Source organism: Tachysurus vachellii, chromosome 7 (genome assembly GCF_030014155.1).
Source record: "Tachysurus vachellii isolate PV-2020 chromosome 7, HZAU_Pvac_v1, whole genome shotgun sequence".
In the NCBI taxonomy this organism is placed as follows: domain Eukaryota; kingdom Metazoa; phylum Chordata; class Actinopteri; order Siluriformes; family Bagridae; genus Tachysurus; species Tachysurus vachellii.
The window spans coordinates 16,553,625-16,566,488 of NC_083466.1; the positions used below are offsets into that span (position 1 = coordinate 16,553,625).

A 12,864-nucleotide genomic window follows, 5' to 3' on the forward strand; every position below is an offset into this window, starting at 1 on the left:
TGCTTTTGTGTCACACTTCAATTCACACTTCACAGCAAAAGCAACCTAAAAATAGTCACATATGCAAGTTAATGATTTCGGCATTTACAATGAACCAGCAACAGGATTTACAAGAGAATTGATGTGACAAGTCAATGTGAATACACCATCCACAAAAACCACACCATCTGCTTCTGCTTAGCCAATGCATGTGTATAAAACCTCTTATAACACCTCTGTCTGCACACAGAGCTTTCGTCGATGTTAGTTTTGTGTGTGCGTGTGTGTGGTCGGGGGGTCGGGTGACGACATGCACCACGCTCAATGTGTGGCATCTAATGAACACTTTCCACCCACATGCAACACTCAAGCGTCACACTGACCTGAATGTTACAATGCTTTTCTGAGAATTTAAACAAGCATAAAACATACAAGATGCATTTAGGTAATATTCCTGAACGCTATTTGTCAAAAATGCCATTTTTAAATATCAAACCAAGAAGTGCCTGTTTGAAAAAAGGTCAAGTTTAAGATAAACTTTTCAAAATTCACTGATGATTTATGACATTCATTTATCACATCCATGAAGACTTCATGATAATATTAAAGTTCCAGTCATTTAAAAAAGAAAAACCCTTTTTTTAAATACAAATTTTTTGCCTGATCAGAACTGCATGGGTGTGTCACATCATATAATGATTGACAGCTGCGTCTCCTCGACAACCCTTGAACAGTACAGATGCTATAAACGGTGTGTAGGATTTACAAAGCTGAGCTGAGCTTCTACTGGTTTATTTTCATTGTTCGTGTACTAGTGGATTTTGTAGACATTGTAGACAAAAATAAGCTGCGTTACTCCTTCTTTTTTAAAGCTGGTTTCCAAAGCTACAGTGATCAGCAGAGCAGAGCCACATGCTGTGCAGAAGCAGCACACACACGGTTTTAATACGCACATAAAAATTAGTTTAATGTCCTTTCGCTTTACTGCATTTAACGTCACGGATTATTAACCGTTTAGGATCGTGAGTTTTGCCGGCAAGATCAAATCGACTTGGTCGTAATATTTTGATTTATAATATCCTACAATTTTACCACACAAACATAAAAACATTGATAGAAACTGTCGATTGTCTTGGCTTTCTAACATACACATGTATACGTAATGACAAATACAGTTAGTGTAACATTTTACCGTACTTTATTTCCATTACATCGCAGGCACTTCATTAATTCTCACTCACATACATTACTACACTAAAACAGTGCATATAAAATGTTATACAGACTACCTACACACTTTCCGGTGTTTATAATGATCTATAGACTCTCTGGTGTCACCCAAATGAGAATGGTTTCCCTTTGGAGTCTGATTCCTCTCAAGTTTTCTTCCTCACAACATCTCGGGGAGTTTTTCCTTGTTTCAGCACCTCAGGCTTGCTTATTAGGGATAAATATAGATCAATTTAAATACAAGTCTTAAAAAGACCTTGTTCTTATTTCTTGTTATTTCTTCTATTCCGTAAAGCTGCTTTGAGGCAATGTCCATTGTTAAAAGTGCTATGCAAATAAAATTTAACTGAATTAAAAAAAAGTCGTTTATGTGGGCGGGATACAATGGTAGCTGACAAAGACGGTTATTTCTGATTGGTACGTCACTGTTACACCATTACCAAATATAGTCCTGCCCAACTCGAATCAGCCAGAAAAAAAAACATCATCTAAAAATACCGAATCAAATATGAAACAGGTAATAATTATGTAAACTATGAAAAAATAAGTTTACTCACCAGTCAGAAATAAAAACTCTCCATGTTGAGACATTTTATACAACGCCTACTATTTGTGTGCTTCTGTCATTGAAAGCCAAGACTAAGACACAAACATTTTTGTTGTTTTTATGATGGCAAATATTCCATTATTTTGGAAATAACTCTATGGAGATAGTATGAATCTCATTCAGTTGCACACATTTCAGTACTTTATTCAGAAGAATGGCAGGCGAACGCTCACTAGCACAGAACACTGATCCTCCTGTAGTGTAAATAGCCTCTGGATTCTTTTTCTCACTGTTCACATTCTGAGCGTGCTTTAACACGCCCTAAAGTTTCACACGTTCGTTTTAAAGCTTGAAACCTTCTGGTACATCAATGTGCCTCAGCACTGTATGAAAAGTAAAGATCCAGAGCACAATTACTTATTAGCATTCACACCGCACAGGAGCGTGTCGTTCGGCTTGGATGCGTCAGGACTGCATTGTTTAGTGGTTTCAGGTTAAGAACAATTGCACAGCTTCACTATGTGAACTGCACCACATCAGGCTTATTGTGTGCATTATGCACTTTAAAAACAGGTTCACCAACTGTTTCTCATACAGACATGATTCACCTAACACGGTCATATCTAGCATGACCTAATATACCATGTTTCATCTCTGCATCGTCAATCCATTGGAGTATTACAGAAATCTCTTGAAAGAGGGTGAAAGTCACATCAGGAAGTGTATGTTGCTATGGAAACATGCGGAGCAGAAAAATGCTCTCTGTTACATACAAATGCGTCATGAAGTGTCTACTTTAGCTGTGCACGAGTACATTGGGGGGGAAAAAGGGAAATAAAATAAAAATGCATCCACACTTCTAGGCGAACGTAGTCTCTTTACTCACAGGCTTTAAGTATGGATTGCTGTGAATATGCAGAACACTGTACTAACACAGGAAAGGAAAGCAGAGGAATAAGGAAGTTCTGTGACTCATGCACACCTGGTTATAGCTTCCTCTGGAGCAAAGTCCAACTTTTCATGATAATTGATCTGCTTTAAATGTCGCTTCATGCTAGCTAATGAGTCAAATGTCGGATATCAGGAGTCAATGTAGCGTCTCGTGCAACAGTGTTAAAGAGTGAAAGCACTAAACTGTCCTTAATGACAACTCTCTACCTGCACAGGTGAAGTGTTTACTGAAGCGGTGTGGCTGTGTTTAAAGGGAAAGAGCTTAGAGAAGATATAGAGAAGCTGTAAACCGAGAGCATGAAACGTCCCTAAGTTCTGTTTAGAAAAGATTTAGTTTACATTTACTCACCTGAAAAGAAATCCGTTTCGGATTAAATCCTGTTTACACCTTGACTGAGTCCGGATTTTTTTATTTTATTGCCGTTTTTTTCCACTTTCTTTTTCAGTTTAGAAACCAAAACCATGTCGGCGTGGTGCAGTGTAGTGTTGTAGTGTTTAAGCCACAGCACTTCATCCGTTCCGCCTTCTTTCCGCCTTATAAACCGCCCATAAACGCGACTTTACCTGAAGCCTGAAGAATTTAGCGCGTTCATGTCCACACACAGCACGGGGCAGGGGAAAAGTAGGAGATTTATATATATACACATAAAAACTGCACTTTAGTCCTTTTGAGGATAAAGCCTGTATATTTTGTGTTCATTCCACAGGCCATCAAATTGTGTGTGTGTTAGATTGTGATTGTGTGTGTGTGTGTGTGTAAGTGTAAGAGTGTGTGTGTGTGTGTGTGAGAGAGAGAGAGAGAGTGTGTGTGTGTGTGTGTGTGTGTGTGTGTGTGTGTGTGTGTGTGTGTGTGTGTGTGTTAGCTATTAAAGATTTAACCCTCAGGGTAGGCATACTGCAGCAGCCGAACCGACCACAAATAACATTAACAGCTCTGTATAAATGTCACTTGTTGTTGCTGTTGTTTTTTTAGAGTAATGTCCAGTTTACACAGCAATCCATTTACAGAAAATACAAATGCACACTTTTAGCAAGTTTTGAAATCTTTTTTCTTTTTTGTTCTGTTAGAATTTTGATTTTATTTATTTTATTTTATTTTTTTTTTGGTAGCTTGTATTTCCTATCCAAAGCTGTAGGGGTAAAGTTGCATAGTATGTCTCATGGTCAATTCTAAAAAAAAAATAATAATAATAATAAATAAGAAGAAGAAAAACTATCCCTCGTTGTTTCATGATGAAAATGAATAAATGAGCCACAGTCTTAAATTATATAAAACTTTAGAATATCCTCTAGCACCAGACTTTGATAAAATTTTAATATTATGGCTTTGATTTACATTTCAAACTATGATTTCTAAAATCTTTGATTTGACCTAATAGAAACTTCTCAGCTCTTCCTTAACTACGATTTAAAGTATATAGCACACTTTTCTACTGGACTTACAGACTAATAATTGTGAATCCTGCTTGTTTCCTAACTGAAACTGAGCAATCCTAAAGAAATCTGTAAATGAAGACAAATAAGGCTGGAAATTATTTGGACAAATGTGTCTGTGCCATAAGACAAAAGGGAAGTTTTCTTCCCAAATTCAGTCTGTAACTGAGCTGTCAGTTTCGGAAAATGGCCAGATGTTGTGATATAATTTAAAAAGAGTGTTATATTACGGCAGGGAGAGGGTTTAAAATGATACTTTTTGTACCACAAATTAGTGATTGTTACAGTGTGAGATTACTTCAGGAGAGGAATTTAGAAACTTTTTAAATTCCACGTGCAGTGTGTGTGTATGCATGTATGTTTACAAAGATGTTGGCGTGTAAACATGTATTAAACAACCCAGCTACAATCATGCCAGTCATTTCTCTATTTCTCTGTCATTTCTCTGCTGGCAGGCTCTGTAAATTGACATAATAAGCCAACACATTTTCTGTAAGCACACAGGCCTTTACACAATACGTTGGAATGTTAGCATGCTGATTTTTGCTGTGCTTATGAAATATTCACTGAACAGCTCTCAGCTTATGAAATGTGAGGTTACACATTTCCCCCATTATCTGCAGTTGAGCTTTAACAGTTTTCGGTGGTAACTCATTCCCAAAGTAATTGGCTCTCAGGTTGCAGAAGCTGTGGGTGAGGTTTTGTTCAGTACATTTGGACAGAGCATCTGAGAGCATCAGGGCAGGAGAGAGAGAGAGAGTGTGTGTGTGTGTGTGTGTGTGTGTGTGTGTGTGTGTGTGTGTGTGTGTGTGAGAGAGAGAGAGAGAGAGAGAGAGAGATGCATAAACTTAATGTGAACGTTTGTTTTTCATTCTATATATTATTAAAAATATGTATATTCATGCTTGTTCATAATGGTGTCTTTTGTATATATGAAAATGTTGACGCAGACAGAGAAAGAGTAACAGACAGAGAGTTAGAGGAAGAGGTGTGAATGTTTGATGAAGGCTAAAAGGGACTGTAATGTGCAGCCTGTCAGAGCAGAGGCCATTCTTAGACACACACATTACTCTTTTTTAGGGTCTTCTGTTGCTAAGGGCCCCTCTTTGTCTTTAGGCACACCCTCTAATTGCCATGGCCACCTGTTTTTATTACACCAAAACTGTAAATACTGCCAGATCTGAGAGAATAGACAAAGACAGAAAAGGGAAAGGTGAAAACAGAATTACAGGCAGTCAGTGGTATTTCTGTGGGCAGTGGTCTTCTGAAAATAGACTTTGACAGGAACCAGTTGTCTGATCCACAATGCTGGGGGCAAATCTTCATTTTGGATCATGTCCTGAGGACAAAATTCTGAACATGCTCCAAGCTACAATCCAGAGACTACAAGAACTATTACATTTAGAGAGAACCAGCAGCACAGAGGCACATGGATCAGAGTTTACAGAAGCTTCTGGGCATCCTCTCGGGAATGGAGATTTAGCAAGGGCCCTTAGGAAAGTTCTCCATCTTTTTAAGGAGTGGAGTGTGCTATACACATACAGAGTGGGCTGCTTGAGAGAAGCTCTAAACTCAACAGTACGCACTCTCATGGAGCGAGACAGGAACGCAAATCATGGGCACACGGTCCCAAAGAGAGAGACTCATGCAAAACAACTGGGTAAGTTGTGCTGGTGAAAGCAAGTCATTCTTGGCTTTTTGCATGCACTTTTATTTTGTTTATTTGTACTCAGTGGAATCTCAAGATAAAATATTTTTGTGAACAATTTCCCTGCAGGAGCCTCCCGAGAAGGTCATTTTTGCAAACTTGTCTATGTCAACAATCTCATTCTAAGTGTTTTGGGAGATGTGCACAGCATTGAGAAGACGCTGCTTTCAATCACAAGTAAAGTTGACAGTGCGACCACCGTCGTCTCTAGAGCAAACCTGCAAAGTACAGAAGCTGAGATAACAAGGGACGATCTCATGATTCGTGATCTCCTGATTTGTGAACTCATGATGCATTCGAAGGACAGGCTTGTCCTTCCACGGATATTTGATAAAGAGCAATGTGGCCCTCCAAATACTGACCCAGAACACACTTCAAATGTCTCACCCCTTATAGACATTCAGAAATGTGTCCTTCAAAGCAACCAAGAACAGACTCATGCTGCGTTGGAGAGAAAGACTAGCCACAATGAATTGTTTAATGAAAGCACAATTGATCTTGAGACACGAGGAGAGGACAACATTCTGTGTGAAATGCTGAAGAGCTCAAGAATTGTTGGCCACAGTCCTCTTGGAGAGGATGCTAGAGAGGTGAAGAACGAACTTTTAACGGTGGATGAAAGAGACAAGAAGGCAGAGAAGATTAGCATTGTGGTTATGGATGAACATATAAACTGCGCACACAGCTGGAATACAGTAGGGTAAGGTATCTTTCGGTGTTTTCCCTGCATGTCTACACAAAACTTTTGAGAGATTTCTATACATACTTTTTTCATAATTTTCTCAAATTCAGATGCATCCACTTTGTACTGGTCTGTAACTAGGCTCACATTCTAGGCTCACATTCTAGGCTACAACTCACTGTACGTATAACATCAGTGCTTTTTATTAATTTATTCATCTTCAGTAATTTCTTTATCTTGATCAGAGTTATGATGGAAACCTTGGGCACAGTGAGAAAGTGAGAGAGTGTGATGCTCCCCAGATGGAATACAAGTCCAAACCCGGGCAACATGCCTTTACACATTTAGGCAATTTAGAAAAGCCAATTGACCTACTAGCATGTTTTGGGAGCAGATGAAACGGGAGTGGGAAGAAAGGTAGAGAACTTAGAGGAAAGCTAAACAAACACTGGGCAAAATCTGAAGCTCCACAGGATTGTACTAAGGATCTTGGCACTGTGAGGTAACACTACACCACCTGTGCCACTGCTCAAGCAATTTCACTAATCAAATAAATCGTGTTAAATTAATTTCCCAATCGCAACCTTCCCCAAACAACTAAAGGACTTCTTGTGAGTTCAGGTGCTGGGTTTTTAGAATCACCTAACCCATGTGTTCATCCAGACATGACTATAATCTGTAACTGTACACCTACAAAGTGGGCCTACATTATAGTATAAAGTATAAAGACAAATATTCAACCTGTTCCAAACAACTTTACATGCTACATGTAGTGTTCTAAGCAGACATTTTAATTTCCAGGATGATTTTCATTTCATTTCTTTATATTTTTATATTTTCCTTGGCAGATAAGACTATTGCACATGCAACCATTTCTGAAATAAATCCAAACCCCTTTTTATGGCAGTTTGACAGATTCAGCAAGATCATCCTCCAAAGTCCTGTGCTATATAACTGCACCAATAGAAGTCACAAAGGTCATCAGATGTAAGGCAGTGGACAGCCTCAGCTCTCTCATGGTATCCGGGTCAGAGGAGCTGGTCAGCAGCGTGCTCAGACTTGAAAACATCAGCAACATGAAGTGTCCCTTCCCGATTACTGTAGCTGTTCCTTTCCAGTCTCTTTACCATCAGAATTATCGTGAGACTGTGGTAAAAGTGGTGGACCAACAGCAGAGGATCAGTTATGTCACTCCAGCAGCAACCGATGGATTCTATGGGGGCTGCAAGGTCTATGATTGCAAAATACATTATTCAGTTAATTAAAATGATGTCATCAGAATTGATTTACATCAGTGGAAATGTTTTGTGTTTATAAACTCAGGTCTATGTTTTCTCTCAGGGTACATTTGCAGTGGTGAAGGTGTACACTCTTGGTGTATTTGCAGTCTTATCCCGTTTGCAGAGGCAGACATTCACAATCCCAAAGAGAGGTCTGTGTCTCAAACTGAGTGTGGACTCCAGGATATGCCTTGACTATCCACCTGGATCTTTCAGCACACCAGTGGTTGCCCAAGCAATGGTACTCTAATAGTACTGGGCTAATCTTTTTTCCAGAGCATACAGTTTCTAATTTAATCATAAATTTGTCATCCTTAGACATTAATTAACTAATTAATTGCATTTATTAATTATTATTTATTATTAGTAGTAGCAGGTATTTAATTATATTTCATTTCCTCCAGACCATACGTGTCTGATATTTATGGAAATGTTTTTGGAGAAAAATGTACTAAGTCCATAAACATTTATCTCTTATTTCTTAGTTGCATAACTGACTTTTCACTACTACGACCTAACTGTCTTACTTGCTTATCTGAATTCAAACTAATAGATTATGCTAGCGCTAATGTAGCTAGCTAATGCTTGGAAAGAATCCTAGCTAGAGTATTAAGAGAAAACAAAAGCTTAAAGCATAAAAACAGAATTCTACAGACCATGTCCATTACATGTCCGTTACCAAAATAATAGCCATGATGCCGTGTTGGTTGCCTTGTATGACCAAACAAAAGATGAAGTACACAACCAGTTATTAGATAATATTTGGAGAGAATATTGACAATATAGTGTGTAACATGGAAGGTGATAGTGTAGTGGTTAAGTGCTTGGACTATTGCTCGGAAGGTCATGAGTTCGAATCCCTGAGCAAGGCTCTTAACCCTCAATTGCTCGGTTGTCTAAATTGAAATAAAATGTAAGTCACTCGGGATAAGGGTGTCTGCTAAATGCCAGAAATGTAAGGAATTCTTAATACATTATGTCTATATATAAACATTTTTTGTACAGCACAGGCTGGGAATACGTATATAGCAGCCTACTAGCTTCATGTGCAGAATGACAACATCATCAGTTTATTGATGCTAATAATAGAGCAAACTCTGTTGTGTCCATTTTACTCCTCAGGTGCAGCCTGTAGATGCTATGCTCTTGTCTTCATTAAAGTACAGAAATGATTCCTGCCACCCCATTCTCACCACTAGCCCTCTACTTTATCTGAATCACCCTTTAACTGTAAGCCCTCTTTGTCCTTTGACCTTAACACTGCCCTGTCCTCTTAAACCTAAAACGATGACGACAAGAGAGCAGAACTCTCATAGCACGGCTCTTATTCCTGACAACACCTCATCCCATCAGGTCAGGTAGTGCCTGTTCCTTTGTCTGGCTGCAAAGCAGTATTTTATTACTTAAGATAAGGAATAATAGGAAAGTGGAAACTGAAGCATAGTGATTTTTTTGTAACTAATTATAGCCTAAGGATTGTTTTAGAAATATGATTTTTAATATTATCGTATTGAATATAGTACGGTGTTTGTTTGTTTGTTTTTATCAGAAACCCTTCAATTCTGCATTTGTGTGTACTTTCTTTCTAAATAAGGCTTTTAAGTGCTCCAGTGAAGGCATCCAAAAAGCTGACTAAAGAGCAGCTTGTTGTCCTGGGCTGGAAAGATAAACACTGGAATGTACTGGATACAGTTACTGTGAGGAATATGCAGAAAGACCTTGTTTCCTTTGAGGTCTTGGAGAACTATGAGCGGTACCTATTCAAAACCATGAGAAAATATATTTACTCATCATGAGAATGAGAGATTCTCTGTTTCCGGTTTACATTTATGCTGATGGAATCTTGTCCTTTTCTCTAGGCTGATAGTCCTTCGTCTGCTCTCTTCTGTAAGACCTTCTTGCTTGGTGCTCTTTGCTGAGGAGCTACAGGAGTCAGTAAGGACCTGTACAGTATCCATAGTCATGCATAAAAGACAGAAGGACCCCGGCAGTGTGGTTCTGGCTGTTCTGCCCAGTAGAGATCTGAGCTGGGGACTGGCTGAGCTTCATGCACAGGCTTACTATGGATCCCCAGAACAATCTTCTGAGATGATGATGAGGGAGGGAGAGCAGCTGTTGATAAAGTTCAGCGGTAACATAACCAGCACAGGTAGCTAAAGAGTCTTGCTTGTAGGAGCGTCTGTAGGAGCCGTGCTCACATTACATGTCGTGTCCCTTATCAGACAGGTTTCCCCAAACTTAATCACACCACTTTCACCATTTTCACCACCATTTTCACAAAAGATGAATAAGATGTAAGAAGTAAAATATGACAGGATGTGCTGTTACAGATAAATAATCAACAGCTGGTCATATGATGCAGGCTAACATGAAGTGTACTGTAGTACTGTTACTGCCCCAAAGTTGCCCCAATGTGTTTTATTCCTCTTATACCACAACAATTTGACAACAGTTTACATTGTTCATTTGTTTAAAAAACTGTTTAACAGGAAGGCCTGTACACCTGTACATTCATACATGTATCTAATAAGCTATTCACCTTGCAGCAGCAGCACAATGCAGAAATCATTCAGATACAGGTTAAGAGCTTCGGTTAATGTTCACATCAACATCATGGTACCTATACTATGGTATAGGTGATAGTGAGATGGACTAGTTTGAATACTTCATAAACTGATTATTTGGGATTTTCATATGCAACAGTCTTTAGAGTTTACATATAATGATGTAAAAAAAAAAAAAAAAGAACATGCTGTGTGCTGAGAGTCTGCAGGCTTAAATGAGAGAGACCAGAGAGCAATGTCCAGACTGCTTTGAGCTAACAGGATGTCTACATTAACTCAAATAATCACTTTTTACAACTTTGGTGAACAGAAAGCATCCCAGAATACACAGACACATTAAACACTCACCAAACACTTTAGTACACCAAACATCTGGTGTTCAGTGAATGTATAGTTATGTTTAATGTTGTGGAACGTCAGTGAAACAAGTTATTTCCTGTTAGCTTTTACATAACACAGTCCCTAAAGGTAATGGAGCAATAAAGTGAAGTGCATATACAGTACAGTTTACAGTAGGTTCTTGTTTTTTTTTTTTCTTGATTTGTGTATGTACATGTTTGTGCAGGTGATCAGTGCACAGAGCCTCACACACTCACATTTCATAATCAGAGGAAGAATTGGCTCTGTCTACAGCTGAAGGAACTGAACCCTTATGGAAATTACAACTCACCTTATTACAAAGGCATGGCCCTAATTTTCCAGATCCCTAAAGATCAGCTGGTATGGAGGGAAGACAAAGCAGTTATATCAGAAGACTATTGCTTAGGACAACCGGTCTGTAAGCTGACACTCACCCTTCCAAAGGTAAAATAATACAAAGGAGCTTAGGTTCAAATAAAATTGCAGTGTTTATAAGATATGCAAATCATTTTACTTTCATTAAGTCATTTCCAAATCTCTTGTGATTTATTTAATCCTAATCTGGTGTTCTACTTCTACTTGACCTAATTGTAAGATACCAAGACAACTTCACAAAGAGATTCAATAGAACATGTTATAACAGGGATTTGTTATTGTCTTTTTTTTCAGAATGTGGAAACTTTATCTCGACCAATCGGTGCAAAATTCTTGCAGCAAGATCAGGCAGGTAAGTAGAAATATTCAAATCCAGCCTCTCTATTAATTTTTATTCACTCTTATCATCTCCTTCTGCCAGAGTCACTCTGTGATGAACTGCTAGCCTGGCTCTGTAGCGAGCTGTCCGAAGAAGATGCAGCTATGCTGGTTGTGTGCCTTCGCCTGCGCCGTTCATCTGTCCAGTTGGCCAGACTCCGAGCTCCAAACAGCCTCGCACTGCAGAATTTCCACATCCTGACCACATGGAGACAAGCACTGCCTTCCCTCACACCAAAACGTCCTTTGCTTGCCCAATGTCTGACTCGCATTGGTAGGCCAGAGCTGGCTGCAGAGCTGCTGAAAAAAGGTCTGGCTGTTGACATGAGTGAGACGTGAGGTGCAGAAGACCTGTGACAGTCCATGGCTCTCCATTATGTGAGATTAAGGGGTAGACATAAAAAAATATATATATAAAAGTTGATTATGTATAGATATGAGCTGTAGTTTGGCTAGTAAATGGAGAGTAAATTAGCATGAGATAAATAGATACAACATGTTTGTAAGCAGTATATCTGACAATAAACAATAAAACTATTGATCACATTTCAAAACATTTTAACAGACCTACATCCATTATCAAAACAACACCATAAACATGAAGTTGCACTACCAGGCCAGCAGATGGCAGTGTTGTAGCGTTAATAATGTATATTTTCAAACTCTCTGACAAGAGCTTACTATTTAATATCAAATTAATGAACTGTTTTTGGATCGCTAAAATAAGCGCCTAAACTGTTTATTATAAGACATACGTTAAATATGTATAGTTGGACACTTTTCTCGTCTCAAAAATAAACTACGTAGACTGTTTAGACGGCTTAGTTCGCTAGTGCGCATGTGCAACTCAGCACTCCGCCGTCCGCGTGAGTTAGTGAGCTTTGGCCTAGTCGTTGACGTCACCATCGAGGCACGTGGATCTGAGGCTGCACAGGCGATTAAAACATTACCGTAATGTGTATAATAGTGCAGCCTTATAAATCAACCGTAGTACCAAAAAAGCTGTTGTTGTGTTAAAAGTGGCAAAAAAACGGACGTTTCAAACTAAGTTATCGAATATGTTTATTTTATTAGTTCTGCAAAAGCTGGATACATCCATCATTATTCATATCAAGCATCATTATCAGACGTTTACCGCCATATACAATGATCAAATCATATTTGTGCGACACTCCACATAAATTTTTTTTTTCCTGTTTCAGAAAGAAAGGATTAATGATACATAACACTTTGGGATATTAATAAACGTGTTGTGATTGTTTCTGACTCGGTATTTAAGCGCAAACGCTTCCCAAATGCGCGTATATTAGGTTAACGTCGGTAAAAACAAAGCCTCAAACATCGCGCCGGTTTCGTCTGGTGTGGAGCAGGCACGC

The 12,864-nt window shown here is 38.8% G+C and overlaps 2 protein-coding genes across 3 annotated transcripts in view; one reads left to right on the top strand and one right to left on the bottom strand.

Annotated features, from left to right (window-relative positions):
* The window catches only part of arap2 (ArfGAP with RhoGAP domain, ankyrin repeat and PH domain 2), a 78,867-nt gene extending 75,620 nt beyond the window's left edge, over window positions 1-3,247 (bottom strand). Inside the window, exon 1 of one of the 2 annotated variants that reach the window (XM_060874650.1) lies at window positions 3,057-3,247. The gene's annotated coding sequence lies outside the window, so the exon portion shown is untranslated. The remainder of the gene's footprint in view (window positions 1-3,056) is intronic. The other variant, XM_060874649.1, reaches the window with a different exon arrangement.
* Window positions 3,248-5,931: 2,684 nt separating this feature from the next.
* dthd1 (death domain containing 1) lies at window positions 5,932-12,085 on the top strand. The gene is made up of 9 exons (XM_060873475.1): window positions 5,932-6,549; window positions 7,439-7,760; window positions 7,873-8,052; window positions 8,934-9,169; window positions 9,406-9,564; window positions 9,671-9,960; window positions 10,941-11,179; window positions 11,405-11,462; window positions 11,532-12,085. Exons 1-9 carry the CDS (start codon window positions 6,107-6,109, stop codon window positions 11,825-11,827), a joined length of 2,223 nt encoding a protein of 740 aa, XP_060729458.1. The 5' UTR covers window positions 5,932-6,106; the 3' UTR covers window positions 11,828-12,085.
* The last annotated feature ends 779 nt before the right edge of the window (window positions 12,086-12,864 follow it).

Excerpts from the sequence above, each read along its gene's own strand:
- dthd1 (XM_060873475.1), top strand. The coding sequence starts at position 6,107 with ATGATTCGTGATCTCCTGATTTGTGAACTCATGATGCATTCGAAGGAC. Across the intron at positions 11,180-11,404 it reads TGACACTCACCCTTCCAAAG|AATGTGGAAACTTTATCTCG; the intron begins GTAAAATAATAC and ends CTTTTTTTTCAG. Across the intron at positions 11,463-11,531 it reads CTTGCAGCAAGATCAGGCAG|AGTCACTCTGTGATGAACTG; the intron begins GTAAGTAGAAAT and ends TCCTTCTGCCAG.